This window comes from Eleutherodactylus coqui, chromosome 1 (genome assembly GCF_035609145.1).
Source record: "Eleutherodactylus coqui strain aEleCoq1 chromosome 1, aEleCoq1.hap1, whole genome shotgun sequence".
NCBI classification, from domain to species: Eukaryota; Metazoa; Chordata; class Amphibia; order Anura; family Eleutherodactylidae; genus Eleutherodactylus; species Eleutherodactylus coqui.
The window spans coordinates 394389350-394412053 of NC_089837.1; the positions used below are offsets into that span (position 1 = coordinate 394389350).

Genomic DNA, 22704 nt, shown 5'->3' on the forward strand with positions numbered 1-22704 from the left:
GATTGGAAATGCTGAATAGAACAAAAGGTGCGGGCCTTCTGTGTGGAAAGCCCTTGTTGGAAAATGATTGCCAGCCTCTTCCAAGGGAGGGATGCCGGTGTGGAGTGCTGAAGTGTGTAGCAGTGTCATGGGTCAAGAGCTGGCCCTTATCCAGACCAGAAAGCATCATTTATCAACGGTAACAAGCAAAAGCAACTAATTACCGCGCACGCTGATAGTGCATTAGGCGGTTAGACTTCACGATTATGTTTTCCTTCTTTCTTCTCTTTAATAACTGGTTTTCTAACACAAACACCAATTTTACCTTTGCCTTTTCTATTACATTATTGTAAAATGCTTGTACAGTACATGTGTGCTATCCGCTCTGTATTTCACTCTAATTTGTCTTTCTTTTTATTTTACTAGAATAGATTTGTATAGACTCTTGATTCTCTTTGAGTAACTTTCTGGCTAGACCAAAAGTGTTTTTTTTTTTTTTGTTTTTTTTTAATTGCTACCACTCAGCTGTTTTTGTAATTTAATACAATTCGAAGGAAATGGTACAATCATTTTTGGGTCCACAATATTAAAAGGGGTTTTTACTATCGAAAACCTTTTAGCAGTATGGACATATTCATCCAAGTAACTCTTAACAATTACACCAGTACCATTCTTTACTTAAAAGGACACACAATGTAAAAGCCTTCTCGACGTGCGCTGTAGAATTGAAGATAGACGATTGAGCTGTTTTTTCACCAAGGCAGGGAATAACTTATTAGGATTCGAGTTTGAACGTCTAGATAATGTCTGGCGTGATCACCACTCGCTCTTCTGTGTTTCTAGTAAATGGGTTGTCCAGGAAACCATTATTTTAAGAAAGCTGCTCAGCCTGCAGCAAACATTACCATACACTCCTCCAATTTGAGTCCCCCCAGTGTCCAGCCCCCTGCTGCCTTCCACTTCTTGCTACGTCAGCAATGATTTTCTGACATGGGGTCATGTGACCATGGCAGCCATTCTTTGGCTCACTTTTGACAGCGAAAAACTCAGTGGTCATGTGACCCTACAGGCCCTCTTAGACAAAACGATCCATCGTTCCAACAAACAAATGATGTCGGTACTCTTGTGCAGACTGTTTATAAAGGCAGATAAATGGCTCGCTATATCATTTAGTCGTTCATTTGCTATATAACTTCCCTCGCGAGTGGAAAATTGCAGTTGATTTCCACTCGTGGGCATGGAAAACCTTTTTCCTTGCATGTCTTATGGGGAGTATTTGCAGCGGGATTCGGAGGCGACCGCTCGCTCCTGATCCCACATTGCAAATACAGCTGTGGGCATTGGGCCTTACATCAGCACATCCTTGCTGATGTGGCAGGGGATTTGACATGACTTACTAGAACTTGTTTACCTGGTTAATTAACCCCTTTAACCTCTTTAGATGCATATGAGTAGTTTGTACATTAGACTTGGGTTTCCTAATAAAGGGTCACTAATATTCAGTGTACCCCTGAATGACAGGGCTGCAGCACATTACCCCAACCCCAAGATGAGGACTGCTGTCTGATGCACATAATGGCTGCAGGGATAGAAGCAATGCTCTTCTTCAGCTTTGATTAGCCATAATGTAAACCAACAAAAGCCTTAACTATAAAGCCAGAAGATGAAATACGCGGGGGCCTGACCCTCAGTTGCTAGGCCAAACGTGGAGCCTTTCAGCTGACATGAGAATTGATCCAGCAATTAATAAACCTTACCTGGTGGCCTTCTCAAGCTTCACCATGGAGGGATTCCTGGCTAAAATCTTTGTTCTCCGCATTTCATATTTTAATGAGCCTGCGGGCTTAGCTGCTTACAAATGAGTAGGGATTTCTAAGTGTGGTGTTTAATGTTTTTGCTCCGCAAAGGATGTTGATTAGAAGGCTCTTGTTTCAATTTCCCACAGGCTTTCTGCCGCAAGCAATACATGAAGAGGCTAAGCTCCGAGTGTGGATGCTGTACTGTGGCATACTGTGTCCGAGTATTAGATCACGCTTCACTCAGATGGCTTCAGCCGGCACACTGTGCAGCGTCCACCGTGTGGCTTCCAAAGAATGACTCAAGTAGAGACGAAGGAATCAAATCGATTTGAGATGATTCTTTTTTTTTTTTTTTTTTGTGAAGTTTTTTTACTTTTAGCTTATGTATTTAATATTATGGAAATGACATTAGGACATTTCAGAGCGATCAGGTCACGTTGACTAGTCGGATGTTCCTTGGGGGTTTTGAGATATATAAAGTGTCAGAACGGTGCATGACAGCAATCTAAGGCAATCGTGCTGAGGATGGCAATCTATGTGTTAAGGAGATGATTCTACAGCTTTGGAATAGACACATGAATACTCAGTCATTCTCAGCCAGGGTAAAAATAGGCTTGTGAAGGTGGGAGATGCTTACTGCATGACTTAATGTGCTTTTAAAAAAATTAACATGTACGGCTGAATATTGGATGTTACGTGAATGCTTTGATAAGTAAAGGGTCTATTATAGGCAACCCAATTTAACCAGGGTCTGGCTATAAGGGGTGCAGATGTTGTGGTGGCATGGAGCCAGAGGTCCCAGGACTGTAAATGAAGTGATAGTTGGTGGTGCTCTTGTGAATTTTCCCATGGATTCCAGGAACCCTGCATATTAGCTAAAGCTGGACATACGCTGGAGACAAGATGCTTGAAATGCCTTATTTTTAGCCATTTCAGACTACAATTGGTGGCAAAACTAACAAGCGTTTATTCACAGTGGGGATAAGTAGTTTTGGGAAACTTTGGCAGAAACTGCAAATGTGTGGTATAATCGGCTGAATCTAGCCATTCATGCCTTTTTGTGCAAGCCACGTAACGATGTGAAGAAAAAAAAATATATATATATATAATTATATGCGCCATACCCTCCCCGTTAAGTGTCTTCCCATGTATCACAGAAGTCCCAGCCACCACTGTTCCAAGTTGAGAAAAGGTTGATAGCCATCACATGCAGTTATTTCTATTTTATTTCACCTTTTTGCCTCTGGAGCTAAACTGAGCCTTTGGGCCACTCTAGCAGGCGTTTGTGTTTTGGGGGAAAAAAAAGAAAAAACTGCGGGGCTCAGTACAGTTTTTAGCTGTTTTTTAAACGCCCACTAAATGTTGTAAAGAGAGCCTGTGTGAAAGAGGCCTTACGAAGGTCTGCTTTACGAAAGCTTACATGTTTTTATATAAAGAGATACAATTTAGTTGTTTTATGTAACCTACTTTTAACTAACATTAATATTTTTGTTTTTCCCTAATAGATTCCTTCCTGGCCAAGGGCTGGTATTGTATCCGCAAATAGGAGATAAACTGGACATTATTTGCCCCAAAGTGGACTCTAAATCTACTGGCCAATATGAGTATTACAAGGTCTACCTAGTGGACAAGGAGCAAGCAGAAAGCTGCACTATAAAAGACAGAACACCTTTGCTGAACTGTGCTAAACCAGACCAGGATGTGAAATTTACCATCAAATTTCAAGAGTTCAGCCCAAATCTCTGGGGACTGGAATTCCAGAGGAACAGGGACTACTACATCATATGTACGTATATTTTGCTGCTGTTTGTCATCAAGTTCTAACTTTGTGAACCAAATGCTATGTGCGGAGTGAAGCATGTCTTTTACTGTCTGCCGGTAACTTGATCGGGGACGAAGTGAGAATATAGCAGAATAATCCCCTTTCTAGAAATCAAGAGTGGGTTCATATTGAAAATAGATTATCATTTAGGTCCCCCAGCAAGCACAGGGAATAAATGCCACTGGATCAGTAAGAGCCAGGTATCAGAATTTCCTCCAGGAGCTTGAAGCAGAGTAGAAATGAATAGCCTCTAATGCTATGAAATATACATTATGTCCCCTGCTTTTTAGCTGCCTTAAATGGGTTTGCAGGCCGAGAGCTGATCAAAGCCGGCAAAGCAAGAAACACACTTTCATTACCTCAGCCCTCAAAGCCCAGTTACTAACCTTTTAGAAAGTACTGCCCAGACTATCATGAAATATAATCATTTTTCGGCTTCCTAACATCTTTTATGACCTGTGAAGTGGGTAAAGAAGTGCCTCGGGAAACATTCGCCTGAAAACCTCCAGCTTGCATGCGGACCTCATTAGTTCAGCTTACAGTCAGACGATCATTTATTCTGACATGCTCACTCAAATATGTAGGGTTCCCTAAATGTTTTGTCCTGTAGGTTTTTTCTTTTATTCCCCCCTTTCAGTTTCAACTAACCTTAATTAATTGGCCTCTTGCTTCAATGCAAACGATCTAATTCTTTAACCAGTTATGAGATGCAGTGGAGCGCGGTCAGCGTAGATCCCTTTTGTTTTATTACATCGGCGGTTAAGTTTTAGTAAACACCTAATGTATACTGTTGTAAAAACTTGTGCAAAAATTAGAAATATATATGTGTACAGATTACCAAACCAAGGTAAGGCCTCGTTCAGATATGCGGTTTCATTTCTGCCATTCTGCTTCAATAATGGATCAGAAGCAGAGGTGTAGCTTAAAAACCCCTCGGCCCCAATGCAAAACCTGTAACAGGGCCCCCAACTATAATGCTTGATTCATAGTAATGGGCTCCCTATGTGGAGAAGAGAGGCCTTATGGGCCCCCTAAGGTCCTGGGTCCAGGTGCAACCGCATCCCCTATAGTTACACCAGTGATCAGAAGGATGAAAGTGGTGGGCGTTCTGGATCCCACATGCCATATTTCAGTGCTACCCTATGGACCGGTTGAGTATGATGGTCTGTTGGGTTTGTCATGGTGTCTGCCATTTTACTAGACAAAAACTGCAGTGTCCTGCTTTATTTTCCAGTAACCCTGGCAGCGTCTGCCATGGAGACTCTCAGTAGAACCTCTGAAGCAGATGTGAATGAGGCCTAAGATTGTATGCATGGTAAAAATGGTGACACCAGCTTTTGGCTGGGCTCATGCGACCAGGTCAGAGTTCGCAAGCATATGTCCCCAGTGGAAGACCTGCATATGACCACCGAAGCAAATTGCGTATTGTCTTTCGCATGGGTGTACAGCGTATCATCCGCACGGAAGAACGAACGCAAGCAGGGAATGACCTTGAGGTTGCCCAACCCCCTGGAAACACCCTTCTATCGCCCAGGTGACATTCTCGTGTTGTCGTGAGTCATGCCTTCAGAACGGGATGTTGCTCTCTTGGCTTGGCTGGTGTATACTACTTTTTTGGGAGTAGTATAAACCACTTTAAAAAAAAAAAAAAAAAGCTTCTGCAGGAAGAACCCAGAAGAATAAGCAGAGCTTGCAGGCAGCAGTCTAAATGGTGTTGCTCCCCAAACTGTCCTGCATTGTCTGCCCACAAATTTCTGCTTTCTGTATATACCATTTGGTCTCCTATCAACTTGTGTAAAATAAAAAATCATGCTGTTTCTCCCCCCCCCCCCCCCCCCCCACACACACACACTTGTGGAATCCACAATTCCCACATGCAAGTATGAGCAAAACTGCAAAGGTCTATGCATATTACTGCGTATCATACATGCAGATGTCTATTGCGGAATCTGCAATTCAAATGTGTTCGTGCGAGACTGGCCTTGCAATATTCTAAAGCGGTTGCAGATTAATCAGGCAATGAGGTGGGCCTGGCTGGTAACTAAAAGGACCTCTGCTTTATTGGCGACTTGCAACCAACCTGAGGCTGAGTAATTCTGCCATGCTGTTACATTGGCATTACCAATTCTACTTGGGCTCCCACAGTACTCTGCCCTAAACGTTCAGTCTAGGAAAGTTCAACTTCACTCACTAGAAGGTGATATGATGGTCAACTGTGTCTTGAGAATTATAAAGATCTCCTCTAGATGATCGAAGGCAAGATGTTTTCATGACTTGCATTATGAATCTTAGACTGTATTGTAGTGTTCAGGCCAGGTCTCATAGTTTCCATTTGTAGCTACCGAACTCCATAACAATGTCTTAAGTGCCGAGACGGAATGAAAGCCGCCACTTCTGCTCCCGGGTGAAAATGCTCACTGCAGATTGAGGAAGCGGCTCTTACACAGTACTCAATTATACCCATTCTTTTTGGACTTCCTTAGAAAATTGAAATATAATTTGCAGCCATTGATGGCACAAGTTGAAATTCACTCCACATTTTGTAAAGTTGGTAATCGAGATGTGAAAGGGAAACCTAAAATGTTGAACATTTAAGAAAAATTGTATGGGTTTAAAACTTTGCAGCATGTCACTTTACAGCAGTAGTGGCAACTATTTTGCTTGTTTTGTTTCTCATATTTAGTCTTTACTTCAGTAGGACCACATTTTTCTTTAGAAAGGCTCTTCCTGGAGATGGAACCATTGTTCTGTAATCCGCATTTCCAAGTGCTTTGATGTAAAAGCATGAGGTACATTAGCCCAAGCATGTAGAAAATTGCTCTAGATTGTGTATTGCACAGAGCAGACTTCCACTAAGGAATAAGGTTCAGTGAGGGGGCAAAGTCTAACCAGGCCATTTATTGGGTTACAACTGGGCTGCTCTCTGCCAAAGTAAATGGCGTCATGTCCATCACAGCTATTCTACAATGAGAATGGAATATAACACTACAGATCAGAAAACACTCCGAACTGTCAGTTGGCATTAACTCAGTCAGTGGTAAAATCTCACCACCAAGAGATGAACTCTGCCTTAAAATGATGTTTTCCACTTCAGTGCCACTTGTAGCGCAATTACTGGGTCATTAATATCATTGCATGCAATTAGTGCCAGTAGAGCAAGCGTGTGTATCTTCCTGTAGCATGACCCTTAGTTGGCCAGGGAATTCATCCGATCAGCACAAACTGACGAGGTTTTTTTTTTTTTTTTTTTCACCATATAGTTGAGTAGCGTAACTGCAGTAAGCCAAAATCTTAACCCCTGAACCAGCTGTCTGTGTATGGTTTTCTTCTGGAGATTGTCCCTCATTAGTGTACAGCAGGTTTTTGGCTTGGATAGTTAGAGGCCTATAGACTGAGACTAGGAAAGATTCTAGCTTTGGCTCACATTTCCCAGTCTGTTACAAGGTTTGTTAAAACCCTTGAAATTGAGTTGCAGGAACGCTGCCTTCCAATAGGTGGCGCTGTAGAGGCATTGCTCTAGCTTATTTCCCAGAGGAGCATGGACGACCTTATAAGTCTCCTCACACCCTTTAGGCCGGTGTTGCCCAAATTCCAGTCCTCACGGACTCAAACAGGTCATGTTTTCAGGATATCCTTTAGTAACCACTTGTGGGAATGTCTGAGGCTCTGACAATTGCATCATACTGAGGCAATCCTCACCTGTTGGGGGACCCGTGAGGACTGGAGTTGGAAATGCTATTCTTGGTGCTCTCCTTAATGCTCCTTTTAGACTAGCCGATTCTCATTTGAGTGAGCAAGTGACGTCACTTCTAGCTTGTTCACACTCATGCAAGCCATTTAGACAGCAAGATCATTGTTGGGAATGTGGAACACTAACCTATTCCCATGTGCCGCACTGAGCAGGGAGCGTTTAAACGCAGCAAGAACTGAACAAGACGCTGATTTCTAGTTCTACTAAAACTAAATGTTAAGTGCATGATTCTCATTAGTCCGGGTCTTGGCTCATTTTATACCAAACAATTCACTTTTGCTAATTTTCACTTTTTTTTTACGAAAGTAGTTACATCTAAATGCACCTTAAGGAAAAACGATGCCCTTCATGACCTGCATTAAAAATAAAAAAGTACTAACTATTGGCGCATGAGCTGGGTTCAATGACTTGTGCGCCAGTCCTCCATATCCCCATAATGTTGGGCACATTATCTCCAACTGTTCACACCTTTTGCACCAGCAGTTGTTCCATCTTCTACCAAGTACTGCTAATTGCTCCTTTTATCTATCGCCCAATCATTTTAATGCCAGCCCTCCAGTACTGCTTTGGAACGGCCAAGAACATAAAAAGTAAATATAAATTTTAATACGGTTTAGTTTGTATTGCTGAGAATGCCCTTCAGTCAGGCTGAAGTCAGAAAGAAAATGAGCTTGTAGTTGGGTAGTAAAACAAATATTTCCGCTCTGATCTGAGGCCTACTTTCGTGTTCCTTCCAGAACTCGCTTGCCTAAATGGAATATGCTGTGCAAATCATAAATATGCAATAAAAAAGCATGCTAATTAGAATAAATGACATGGCTATGAATAAGACGCTCCCCTCCACGTCCCCAGTATCATTATTGTATACTACGTGCTTAACTAAGGGAACGCCCTCCCTTGTCTGCTAGGAGACACCATTTATTACTGTCAGGACTATTTGATCATCTAGAGAAAATGCAGGCGTATCGGGGCCCTGGCCTGGGAAGGTACTTGTGTCCTTGTCACACTTTGCTACCGGCAAGGATGGCGACGAACTGTGCTTTACGAAGACTGCCTGTGGCCTGTGAAATCTGTGCTCATTAAATCAAGCCACTTAAAGTGTTCCTAATAGTTATTGAAAGGCCGCCAGACGAGACACAATATAATGGTGCTCTTATGATGGACAGAAGTGGGGTAGAAAATTACAATTTTTCAGAAATTTTTTCCCCCATAAAAATGGCCCAGAACAGGTCCTACTGCTATTAGTGGGGAGGTGGGAATATTCATGAGCTCCCACTAAACACTTCTGGCCACAAACATTCTGGAAGGAAACCCTTCATGATCCAGATCGCTTTGAAAGGGTTCTTATGTCACAACTGGGGAAACCAAGTACTTTCCTGTTCATAATGAACTCTGTATGAAAAAATATCAAGAATATTAAAAATGAATGTCTGGAACTGACTGCCATTTGTCTTCACTATGTAACGGATTTACTCGTATCTACGTTTTTCTGAGTTCATGGTTACCAGCCATTTCAGACCAGGGAGAGGTGCTCAATGGGACTACTTGGAAGGAAATCCAGAATAATGTTTACACCCATGATCAGCCTTTCTCTTAAATGCCGTGACCCTCCAGAAACCCCTGCATGCATGTGTAAGATGCACTCATAAAAGCCCTGTTCACATTACATTAAGATCATAGGTTTAGTATATGGGAAAGGTCCCACCATATATGCTCAACTGATCCATAGGGCTGCATTCACTGGGCAAGTGGTGTTCTGACCTCTGTGCAATGGCATAGAAAAGCATTGTAGACTGTGCAGAGGCATCCATCCAAAGGGTAAATTGTGCAATACTCTATTTCACGGAAGGCCCTTCATCAGGTTTTTGAGCAAGGTGGTGGTGGGGTTATGCAACACGGATCACACGAATGTGGACATACACATGCGGTAAAGTAGCTCTTCCTGTACCAAAATTCCACACACTTGTGTGAATGAGGTCTCTGGATGCAGATCTCATGTGCGAGCTTTGAAACAGCAAGGCATGCTGGGAGATGTTGGGTCTGGATGAAGAAGCATTGTGAATGTATAATGCAGGCTATTGATGTAGATCAGTACAAGATAAGGAACGCAACAGATTTATTTGGCTAACTATATATAAATGGTGTCCAACGGTAGACACTCTTTAAAAGCCAATATTTTGCTATAGTTGAGTAAGATCCGAGTGACTTGACCTTGAGATGACTATCGGCCGCGGGGGATATAATTTCTTCCAGTACACCGACACATGTATATGTTTAAGGCCGTACATTATGACTTGGCTAATGGCTGTCTGCATTAGTGCTGCAGTACGTGATTACCGGTGCCGGCTTGCCTTCCATGAGGCTGTGGTATTTGCATAATTGAACGGGATTTCAGTGCACTTTGCTTTGAAAGGGAAACTTATCTTTAGAAAAAGTGAACTAATCGTGGTTGGATTATAACCTAGATATTTGGTAGCTAAAACTGATGGCTTTTTATTCTTTGGAAATGATAGAAAATGTCCTTTTGGTGGCTCCTATCGTGCATGCATTGCAACAATGAAGTCACTGTGTGGTCAGTGTGTGTATACAATGTGTGATTTTATTCTTCGTGTCTCAGCCTTTTTTTTTTGCCATTTCCCTAAAATGTAAGTTCTTGATGATCTGCTAACTTGTTAATACTCCAACTACTTTAGAACAAAGGCTGACTGATCATCAATGTGTACATGGCTCCGGTGACTAGTCGTAGACTGCAGAATATAGGGGAGGAAAAGGATTGGCTGTGTTCGACTCCAGCTTGTCTGACCCGTAGGAGATAATTATTACCCGCTCCTTTGTGAAATATACATGCATGTGGTGGAGTTGGCTGACTGGAGCCCATTTACATGTTCAAATGAACCATTTCTCGTGATAATCGATTAGTGAAAATGCATAAACATCCCTATTCGTTGGCTTGCGGGCTTCTATGCTAGCCGATTGGCGCTTTACATAGGAAAAGCGCTGTGAGAGAAGCCCGTAATCCAGCAGCAAGTCTCTGTAGACACTGAACGAAAGCTCATTACCTTAGTGGCTGACATTGGCGCTCGTGCAGCTGTTTGGAAATCTGTTGGCCCGTGTAAGAGGGCCATGAGATTATATCCCACAATGGCTGGAGCTCTGACTCAACACAAGTTTGCTTGGACCCAGCTCACACTACGTGTAAAACCAGTGTTTTTAACGCTGTGAGCGTAATTTTTTTTTTTTTTTCACTGCCCATGGCAATGTATCTCCCGCACGCTGTTAGAGGCAGTTTTGACTTCACTTATTTTTCAAATTCCACCCTCTGCTGCTTAGTGACATTGTGTATAAACGCCACACATAATGGAATTGTCTATGTACAGAGTATTTTACACACCCATAGAGAACAGTCTGTAAGGGCAGCAGCAGACGGGTATGTCTGCACACGTGGAAATTCACACAACACTGCGATCACCGGCACTTCGTTAGGCTAATTAGCCATTTAAATCTGGGCAGTGTGGGTTTTTTTTTTTGTCGCCCCCCCCCCCCCCCCCCCCCCCCCCCCGCACGTGTATGAGTGGTGCCTGCACAAATACGCACAGTATTTGTGCAGGCATGCATGCAAAAAACACTCGCTTCTGTGCTACTTTTTTTGGGTTTTTTTGCGCGAAGAAGCCCATTTTAAACTGCCACTGCCCTTTTTTATGTGCAAATTGTATGCAATAAATATGCTCAAGTATGACTAGATCAATGAAAATCGATGTATCTTCATTGACTCCATACACTGCATATTAGTTGAGCGTTATTATATGTAATGAAATTACGCTTGTGTGAGCCTGGCCGTAGTGATACAGAAGGGGGATATGGATCACTAAGTACTAAATTATTTATCATTCAGGGCTCTCGATAAGTTTGATGTCCTCCTACTACAAGGGTAACCAGACTAGTTGACGGCAGCATTATTATAGCCAAACACTTAGAGGCAAATGGATACAAAAATATAGACTCCAACTAATCCGAAGAAACACACCGTCCACGCTGCGGAGACTGCCATCTTGTGTGCTAATGTCCCAGTATTCATACTGAGCTCTCATTGCTCTGACTTGTGTGCAGCTTTGACTAAGGCTCCTTAGAATAATTCCTTCCTAGCAAGGGATCATGCTCTGTTTCTTTTTCATATAGGATATTGCCATAAAAACACTCTGTGCAAAGTCTGTCTCTGTTGGAGTGGATTATGTAATTGCTGAGTGACACTGCATTAGCGCATGATTCTGGCCGCGCTCACACAGTACAGGCTAATGGATGGGCTGCACAGATAGGCCAGCAGAATGCACTATAAGGCAGGCAGACACATGAAAGGAGCCCCAGTGTGTTTGCACGGTCCTGCCGCCAAAGGATTTTCTTTGATAAAAGAGCTGTGAGCTTGATAATCCTGTGAGGCGGACATTAGATCAAGTACAGCTCGCAATAAGGATTGCTTCTTAATAATGCGTAATTCTAAAGGCTTTTTTTTTTTCCGAGTAGAATGGATTTTTTTTTTTTTTTTTTTGCATAGACGAGGGATGTTTATTACACTTTGCCTCCCTCTCATGCAAAGCCCAAACGGATACGACTGAAGAAATGAATATTCGTTTAACTAGGCTTTAAAAACTCTCCGGTAATTCATCTCACACTATGATTAAATTACCACGTAGTGTGAGCCCAATGTAGGAAAAATGACATAGACGGTAATTAGAAAATAGATACTATGTCTTCGACTATCTAGGCTGCAACAATCAACTGCCGAGGATGTGTCTTGGCGGTTATTACTGCGTTTTCTTCAGGCCATAGCAGTGAATATATGTAGAAGAGAAGAAAAAAAAGCCCAGCCAGCTCGGTGCTCCATGTGATTAGTGCAGTGTTACTGTCTTGATAGGCCAAAATCAGCCAAGATCTATGCAGCAGCTTAGTCTCCTGGGAGGTAGAGTAATAACGATCAAATGAAGACATATTAAAATGTAATATTACTTCCCTTCCATGGGGACTGTATAAAAATCATAGCCAGAAACAGATTGTGCCTGCTGCTTCTGTTTTAGCTGCTGATTCAATAGCTTTTCAATTTGAGTTAGCATTTCTAACACTAAATGGAACGGATATATAGAGATACAGTAAATGGCCAAACCGACAGGAGTTGTGTAACAATCCAAGGGCTTGGAAATTAGCAGGACCGCAGCAAGTGATTTTTCACACCATTGGCCAGGCAGCAAATATTATACCCAGCAGATTGGAATTACCTCCATGATCATGTATGTGCGGACAGCAGAGATGATCAACTCAACGGATGCGGTTTGAGTCCTATACTGCATTACGCACAACCTGTGTTTAATGCACTTTTTGGATATCAAAAATGAAAACTAATGCCAAAGGCTTATTGGATAAATATTCTCAATGAGTATCTAATTTATTGAATTTTAAAAGGTGTTTTCCAGCACTACACTACTAATGACCTACCCTCAGGTTAGGTGATCAATAGTTGATTGGCTTCTGCAGCTCAGGATCTGCACTGATCGGCTTATTGGAATGATGCATGTTTCAGTCCATACGAGGCACAGTGCCATACATTGTATAGTGGCTGTGCCCAGTATTGCAGCTTGGTCTCATTCATTTGAATGGAACAGAGCTGCTCTCAGCCATGTGATCTATGTATGTGACATCACAGGCCTGATGTACCCACTGGAGTGGCATGGCCTTTTCAATCAGCTGATGGGTAGGGATCACGAACTGTGAACCCAGCCAATCCCTTTAAGACCTGTCCTGAAGATAGGTCATCAGTAGTATAGTTCCAGATAAGCCCTTTAATACCGATGGCCTAGGCTTGGGATAGGTGATTAGTACAATGGTGGGTATGAGAATCTTCCAACACCCCTGCTAATTATCTGGCTGAAGCACTATGCCCAATTTACTATATACTTTGTAGTGGCTGTGGGACTGAGCTACAGCTGTAGTACCAGGCGCAGACACTGCAAAATAGGTGGAGCTATGCCTTGTAATGAAGGAAGATGTTGCACTCACTGGAGTGCTGCAGCCACTCTAATCTTGAGCAGCAGGAGTATCAGGAGTTCAACCTCGTATTGATGGCCTAGCCTTAGGATCCACTTATTGCACACCACTGGCAGCCATCAAAACCTCCCCTGGCCACCCTGGACACTGTTGGGTGTCTGAGAAGGCATAACCTCTTGAAACATGGTACCTCCCTGGTTCTCCTTAAAGGGTTTTTGTCATTAGAGAAAACTACCCTCTCCAGCTGGGCCTTGCCTAAAATAAATAAGGGTTAGTTTCCTCTTTTGGAGCCCCAGTGTTTCTGGCATCAGCACTCATATCTTGGGCACCATGATGCCAAGAGTTTGGGAACGTGACTGCAACGGTCGTGTGCTTCCACCCAGCAGTCTACCCGGAAGTCAACACTGATGCCAGCTGTCAGCTGTGTCCTGTGGCTCCAGAAGGGGTGGGTGTATATGACAGGGCCCAGCTGATGTACAGTGTCTTGTTCGAATGACAAAACCCCTTTAAAGATTCCTTTTATACCATTGGTGATTCTACTAGCACAACTTCATTAATGGGGTAACACCATACCCTAGCTTTTTCTAATTTGTATTTACTTCATAGCCTTAGCAGTGTGATATTTGATTAGCTACTTAATAAAAATATGACTCGGGCCTTTTAGGGTGTCTTCCAAGGTTCACCTCTCCATGGTTTTTTTTCTGTTCTGCATGCAGTAAAGCAAGTAGACATATGTACTCTGCTCCCCCTGCTGTGTCCTGCACCAGTGCTTGGTTCTCCACTACGGTTTATTTACAGGATGCAGTTTACAGGACTCCATTGGCTGCAGTGCTAGTGACCTTTTGGTAAAGCAGCTGGGGAAGCCTGTCAAAGTGGAGACCGGGAGCGGTGGTATGGGGCACAGTGGCAGCCTATTTGTTTACTGCATGTTTACACATATTTCACCCCTTTAAGCCATAACTGAGTCTTGTTCTTGCCGTTTGGTTTCTTGCCCAGTCTTGCTGAAGATGAAAGTGTTTTAAAGTAGGTAACAATGTTGTTGGCCAAATGTGCAGCAAACTGAAGCACTTGCCTTCCCGATGTCAGCAGGGCTTCATGTATGACCAGTAGGCCAACTGTGCCATATGTTGGCAATGGCCACACGGAGCAGTTGCCAGGTCACTATCCTTCTGCCATTTGGGGGCTTAAAGTAAACTTCTGTAGAACATTCCAACCATTACAAACTGTACCTAAAAGATTCAGGCAAAGAATGATAAAGATATTTCGCACATCTTTCATTTGCATCATGTGGTTCTTAAAAAGAGACCTAATGAGGACATTAGGCGATCTTACCTTTATTGAAGCCTTGGGATTCAAATTTGAAAGCTCACATTCCTCATGTTAACATTCTCACCAGGCTCCATAAATTAGAAATTCAGTAGCACTTTGTTCCTAGGACAACAAAAGCCAAGAGCAAATGATAAAATAATTGGAGCAAATGCTCTTAAAGTAGGAACAGCTTTCAGCCTGGAGCATTAGAAATTGCACGTTCCATTTTGCATTTGCTTTTTAGGTTTTTGGCTATAACATTTGTGAAAACAAAGTTTGGAATATTAATTTCCTTTTAAATGGCAGGAAATTAATGTTCTGGTTTTATGATGGAGACAAAGACCCAATCCACTGAAACCATAACGCAAATTGGGCAAATCTCCTCCTAATGTGTTGTGTTATTAAAGCGCTTTCTCTCTTTGAATGAGGGGGATAAGCTATTGAGAGAACAGATATCCGTCATTGTAGAATTAATATGGATACTCTCAAGAAGCATTTCCCTCTGACGCGCCTCATCACCGTGCCTCGGCGCAAGCTGCTGCATCAACACAAATGACTAATTCATTTTAGCTTTAAATGAGCTTTCTGACAAGTTTTAAGCATTTAACTAACATCTAAATTGAAAACAAAATCCATTAAATGTGCAGCAGAAGATCACGGAAAATGGTTTTTTGAAGGATTCAAAGCAAAACCTTTTTCCACATACTTCACAGCTCTTAAGAGTGGTAAAATCTCACTAAAAAATAAAAAAATTCTTGGCTGATTATCTTCTACTTGGATGTAAACGAGCCTCAGCCATAAGCGTATTTATCCAGGCAGAGAAGAATTGTTCATACCAGCTCAATGGTGGGAAATGTTCAAAAAAAGGCTGTTCCCACCACTGTATTCGCTCAGCTCCCTACTGGTCTTCACCTCCTGCAACAGCCTTGTCCGACATAGGGAAATTTAAGCGAATGTCTGGCACCACAGTGAATTCAAAGTTGGAATGCTACACATGTATCAGACCAAAGGTGTTCAAGAGAAAAATGATTTACAAATTTGCACACATCCAAAAATAACAGTTTATTATAGACAAAGTGGACACCACAATATACTAAAAGCCTTTAAAATCAAAAGGAAACAAGATGACTTGCAACAATGTGACTCATCGCAGCACTTTAACACCTTAGTGATAGCAATATGCCTGACCTAATAGCCCTAAACTTGCACATATGTCTCTTGGTGGCTTGGCTCCTCCTTGTTCTGCAGCAGACCAGAACCTCTGGCTCATCTCTAAACATCCACTGGAGGATACCCTGCCGGAACTCCTCTGCAGGACATTTTGCTGAGTAGCTGTAGAATCTCTTGGTTCTGGAATGCAGTTCTTTCGCTGGCTGGAAACAAGACTAACCGCGCCCAGCAGGTACTTGGGCGACCATGGAAAACAGGACCACCCAGGGGTGTGGCTTAGCTGGCTACACTGTTGTGTTCCACTGTGGGGGTTGGGCACCCCCATACTTTAATGACAGTAATCTTTTACGGCCTTTTCTCCCTGCGGGGTGTTCGCTGGCTTTCCTATGAAGAAGATAACTAGACAATAATTTTCCTGCCTTTCAATGCCATCTTGTGAGACTCTGGCACAGATGAATTTGACAGGCCTCATTTGTACTGCCGCATTGAGCATTATCGTAATGGTGAACAGTCCTTAATTACAGTATACATCGCTTTTATAATACTCCAACTTTTACTTAAATAAAGTTACTTCTCTTCACTGTTATCCACATTCTGACATCCAGATTTTCAAGATTAACTTTCATGTGCTTACATGATTTTACAGTCACTTAAGCACTGAGACACATTCTTTACTTCCAGGGATACGTTGCTGTACTAGGTAAATGAATTCAGAGGATCCAAGATCTTGTCCTTTCCTCTCTAAGGCTCAGAGGGCTGATCTGGAACTTGTCTTAGATGCAGGGTCAGAGGATGGTTCACTCATATAACCCAACTCTAGTTTACAGGAAAAACGCATCAAAAACACATTTTGTGTGAATACTGGCTTAAAGCACAGAAGCTCATCATCCTGTTCGTGATGCCAAAACCTAGATGCAGCCACCCAGACTTAGGAGGTACTTGGCAGCAGGGCAAAAATAAGATGGTAGTTATGGTGGCTCTGCCGCTCTTCCTGGCAGAGTGGAAAAATGCCAGTCTAGGGTCAGACTACAGCCAGTGGTAAAAACAATATATAAATAAAATAAAAAATGGATAGTTGTTGCAACCTGCTACCCACGGAGTTTGCTAGGGTAAGATGTTTTGTCGTGGCGTCAGCCTGTATAAGGGTAGGGACCAGTTTCAGGCAGAAATAATATAAAATTGGATAACTAAACAAAAATGAGGAAAACAGTCCTTGCCCTCCCGGAGTGTTGTGTGGTACTTCAGTGCAGATGATGGGAAGTACTTCAGGAAGCAGACTTTAGAGGGTGAAAGCAAGTTAACTCTTTGTAGAGATGAATCTTTATCCCATGTGCACAATTACAACCTTCTCTGCACAGTGATATATTTTAGATCAGACTCCATATGCATCATTGCCAATAGATGGAGTTAGTGGCTGGGAATGTGAAGGGTTAATTGGTGTCTTGCTGTCTGTTCCTTCTTTCCTTCTTCCTCCATGAACTTTCTCCAACAAACTTGGTTTAGTAGTCGCATTTCGATGTTGCTTCCCACCACACCGGCTATGGTAGATGTTCTCCTTGGACTGTCCCGGTCTATCTCTGGCTGTCTTCTCTATCAGCTTCAGGACTAGACTCGCTAACCCCACCCTTGCCCTGTCTTTTATACTCCTCCCCCTTACTAATCTTGGGCTAGGGCAATACTGACTAACCAATCCCTGATCTAACTATGGGTAACTGACAGGTGTGGGAGCAGGTTAGGGTGTATTCTACAAAGTCATGCAGTGTTGGATAGGAGCAACACTAAACGTTAACCCATTATCAACCATTTAACACAATACATATAATTTCACTGTTCTACACACATAATTACACATAAATAACCATATCCACATGCATTATATTAGGTGGTTTCAGTAGTGCTGTGGGACCCCAACTCTGGGGTAATACATAAGCAGATGCCAGGAGGAGATTGAGCTCTTTGGCATCCTGCAATGCAATTGCAAGGTACCAATGGGTTCCCATGGCAGCTGGAAGCCTGATAAGGACTGTTTGCCATGTAACTCAAGTCTATGAAACCCTGCTTTTGGCAGAGTAATTGGCTGCTGTCATGGGCTTAGTAGAATGCACTACACGAGTAATGAAGTATTACTAGTGGTCGAACGATCATGTCTTCAAGTCATCTTGAGACTAAAAAATATTTAAATTCCTGTAAAGTTGAAAATCCACAAAAACTCATTTTAAGTGGATAAAATACCCCTCAAATTTTTTAAAATGCACCACCTAATGGGTATTACCGCGTTTGCGATGACCCAGACAATGTTTTTTCATGCATTCACAATGTGCGATAAAATATTTTCAAAGTAATGCCAGAGTTGCTTTTTTTCTTTTGCTCGCCTACAAAAAAATGTAATAAAAATCCAATCTACAAGCCACATGTACCTTAAACTGATACCAATAAACCTTTCCTGCAAAAAACAAACCCTCACATGGCACCATTGCTGGAAAAATAAATGTTATGGGTCTTAGAACATGGCGATGCTGATTCGATTTTACTTTACTACTTCTGCACAATAGAAAAGCTTTTAAATATAAAATCTATATAAACTCTTATCTGGATCCGCCCAGCATAATCGCTGTGATAGTTCTGTTTTTGCTGAATGGTGAACACTGTAAAAATAACATGCTACAACAATGGTGCAATTTTGAGGGCCCCCCCCCCCCTTTTTTTTTTTTTTTAAATCTCTACTACCAACCACTACCTCCAAAGAAATGTACCACCTACCCCTCACCCCAACTGCACAAGAAAACGTCACCTGGGTGATTGCCTTAGTGATAAAAGGGTGTTTCCAGGGGGTTGGGCTACTTCCTGATGTCATTTCCTGCTTCCTTAATTGTACATCCGCATGGGAAACCTGCACGTATATGTGGCCATACGCAATTTGTTTTGGCGATCTGCTGCGGATATCCGCTTGTTCGTATGACCCCAGCCTAAGGTGATGTGAGAAGCTGGGCTCCCACATGTATGTGCACACAGCTTCCTCGGGTACTGAAACCACAGTATTGTCAGCCTTATATAGTCTGTACCCATGATTGAAGTTGCCTGGTACAGTAGTGTAGAGCAACATCCAGAGAAGTATATGCATTGTAGAGAAACATCCTTCCTTTTCTCATATACATGGGCCACCCAAAATGGGAAACCAGTCTATTAGCACGTGCTACAATATAAAATTGAATGCATGTGTAATAGAATGGTAACCTTTTGTTTTTTGGATTCACTATACCGTTTCATATCTTATAATGTTTCACTTTTTATGTTTTGGATGCCCCATTCCTTGTTTCCCCTAATGGGCTCTCTCCTACTATATTCAATTTCCCTTTTTGTCTCATGCATAACACTACTTTAGACACTCTTGCACTTTAAGGCTGGGTTCACATGGGATGGATTTGCCACGGAAATTCCGTGCGGCAAATCCGCCCACGGCTCCTAATCCTGGGATTAGCCAGCCATGTGGACGAGTTTGCAAAAATCTTATCCACGTGGGGGGCAGCCAATCCATCGCGGTGAATCTGGCGATGCAGTGCAGAATTGACAGTCGCAGCATGCTATTTCCCCCCCCCCCCCCCCCCCCATTAAGGCTTTACTCCTTTCTATGGGGAGAGAAGGCCACAACTGAATGCTATCGGCCGAACCGCTCCACAACCTGCGGTGAAATGCTGCAGGTTTTGAAACTGCGGCTCTCTAGCGGAAATCTCACTGCTTGTTGGTGCAGCCAAACTGCAGCATTTCCGTCCTGTGGGAACCCAGGCTAAAAAGATTGCCCTTTTTTCTACATGCACATTTTGGTATATTTGGCCTAGCACTGCACAATGAACCGAACACAATCTCCATGTACTATCTTGGCGTATATGTACAGAAAAAACATGCTGTGATTTTTCTTGCGTGTACTTTCTTCAGTTCGTGTGAGAGGCAACATGGCTGCCTATGGGAGATTGGTAGTGTATTCTGCGAACAAAACACGTTATACCAACGCACAACAACTTGTATGGTTTTATTGATTTCATACATTGGACATTTATTTTTATTTTTTCCATCATGCGGCATCAATTTGTATACATTGCTTGTTTTTATTTGATTTTAAATATATTTAGATAATTGTGGTAATTGCTGTCTAATTTTTTTTTCTTTTTGATGAGGTTGAGTTCATAATGTATCATGTTTTCTTCTGTCACATTTCCCTGTGTCATGTAAGAATGTGATTACTGCAGTTAAAGGGGCTTTCTGAGGTCTGAAGAAATACAGGGGACCGATGAAGGAGGGGGGGGGGGGGGCGGACGAACTCCATACTTGCCTGTCCAGCTCAATCCCAAAACTGACCAGGTTTTATGAATCCCTCGTGTAGCCACTCCTCGATGGTAGGAATCTGTACATCAATGGCCAGTGATTAGTTGGTGAATGAATGTTGCTTGACTGCTGCTGTCACTTTGGAACAAATTTTGCTTTTTTTTTTTTTTTTTAAACCATGGTTTTGTTGTTTTTTTTCTTTACCCTTTCCAATCCATTGTCTTACATCTGAAGACATTATGATTTAAGGCTGTACAGCTCCGATGTTGGGAGATTTCCGTTGGGGTTCTCTTACTGTATATTGGCAGCCTCTCTGCTGTCGGAGCCAATCCAACATGTCACCTCATGCAGTACTGGCTTTAACCAGCTTATAGCGCCGTTGTATAACGGCAGAATAAAAAAAGCCCCCTAAGAAAACCAGGAAACAAATTGGATTGGAGAGGGTTAAAACTCCCCGCTTAATTCGGTGACTTCCTAGTGTCGCACATCAGACTTTCCTAGTACATTACCGGAGATCTGCTAAGCAGAGGCACACAGTCTACAAACTTGCTGACTGTCTCCCATAACAATAGATCTGTGAATGCTCTGTACTACAATAATGCCCGGTTATATAAACAGGTTTTTTTCAGTATATTATACTGTACATGATGTTTAGTGTTTGCCTGAATTAACTTCATTTAGCCCTTGGGGGCATGAGCCAGACTTCTCTTAACTGATTTGGGGAACATGATTTAGAAAACCAAGTAACATTTTGGTGAATAAAATGTAAATGAAATGCAATGTTTTTCTAGTGCCTCCGGCAAAGCTAATCCTGTTGAAATGTTCCGGAGTGACTTTTTGATACCTTTTTTATTAACATTCTAATGTCTTGAAATGTAAATATGGTCGCCTGATAGCTGCTCCCTGTGATTGGTTTCTATGGTGATTTGACTATTCGATTTAAAGGGTTTGCTTTAAATGTCATTGTCATCTGCTTTGAATACAAAATGGCCACAGAGAATACCCCTTCAATATCCGAAAGGCCTTCCAGTCATTTCATGTGTTTGCTTAATAAAAAGCCTTTATTGTGCTTTGAATAGGAAGCAAAGGAATTCATCCAAATTGCTGGTGTTCCGAATTTCCCTACAGAGGTTGTTACAAGTAGTCAGTTTTAATTAAGGGTGTAATGTGGCTTTGGCCTTTTGCAATACTACAAGATAATGCTTCATTTTGAAGATGAGCTTTGCAGTGCCCACAGCTATTTTCGGAACCTCCAGGAGATCAGGCAAAAAAAAAAACCGTGACATGCAAAAAGTACTTGACACAAAGGCCTTTGTCAAATGGAACATTAAAAATTTAAGTAATAGTAATACTAAAATAGTATGCACTAATATTATTGATGAAACGGCACAGAACAAGCTGTTTTTATAGTCCCGAAGCGGAAGCCTTTTCAGATAGAGAAATGCTTGCTTGAGTCAGATTTATGTTGGCATTCTATTACATGAGGCTCCTAGCTCGAATTAGATCCTGACGCTTCTATAATAAACTAAGCTATAGGTGTGTTACAAAATATTGGGTCAGATTAACTCCTCCTGTGCCATACACTTGCTAGCAAGTCACCCTTGAAATCTAGAATGTGAGCCGGACAGCCCCAGACAAGATGCGGCGGTCTATTCGGTAGTTAATACATTTGGTGGCGGACAAAGGACGGAGCACCCTGCAGCTTACATTACAATTAAGGCAAAAATGCTTCGACATGGCTCCGGCTCAGCTTTTAGTTTCTCTGCACCTTCCTCCTCCAACTTGCCAGTACATCGGCAAATAGGTTATAAAAAAAACACTTTTATCAAAGACACATTTGATTTATGTCTGGGGCTGCTGCTTGCTATTGATTTTTGTTTCCGCTAAAAAAAAAAATACAACTATGTCTCCATTATTTTGTGAGCCTTGTGTTCTGGTGTCACGCTGTCAGATGTACTCTTATATTGGATTACTACAACTTTTTTTTTTTTCCCCTTAAAGTGCTTGGAATAAGTTTTGATGAGCCGGTATTAAAGGGAGACATCACAGGAGTGTATTGGCATACCTGCATGTTAAAGAAAGCAACCCTGTACAGAGTTGTTGCACATGTAAGCCTTAAGTACACACATGGGCACGGTAGAGATTCATGGGCATTGTGAAGTAGTGGCATATATACAATAGATGGATGGGTGGTACAAGCGTGCTGGAACTATACAATGGAGTGTCTGGACAATTGGCGGATTTGGAATAAGCGTCTTCCTCTACAGCCAAAGTATTGTGTGATTAAATACAAATCAGTTTTTTTCTCCCAAACTATACTGTTATCAGATACATACAAACTGGTGGTGACGAAAGATATAGAACGGTTTATGTAAATATAACCATAGACTGTTTCAGATCCAGAATGTTGGTTTCTGCTGATAACATGTCTATCACCGCGCGCGCCCCCCCCCCATCACCATCCCGACAACTAAATGACTTCATTACATACATGTCGTCATTTTCTAAACTTCTAAGTTTTC

The 22704-nt window shown here is 42.2% G+C and overlaps 1 protein-coding gene across 1 annotated transcript in view; it reads left to right on the plus strand.

The window, feature by feature from the left end:
* EFNB2 (ephrin B2) overlaps window positions 1-22704 on the plus strand; it is a 46637-nt gene that overhangs the window by 17004 nt on the left and 6929 nt on the right. Inside the window, exon 2 of the mRNA XM_066580011.1 lies at window positions 3284-3564. Within this exon, the coding sequence (XP_066436108.1) occupies window positions 3284-3564 (281 nt within the window). The remainder of the gene's footprint in view (window positions 1-3283; window positions 3565-22704) is intronic.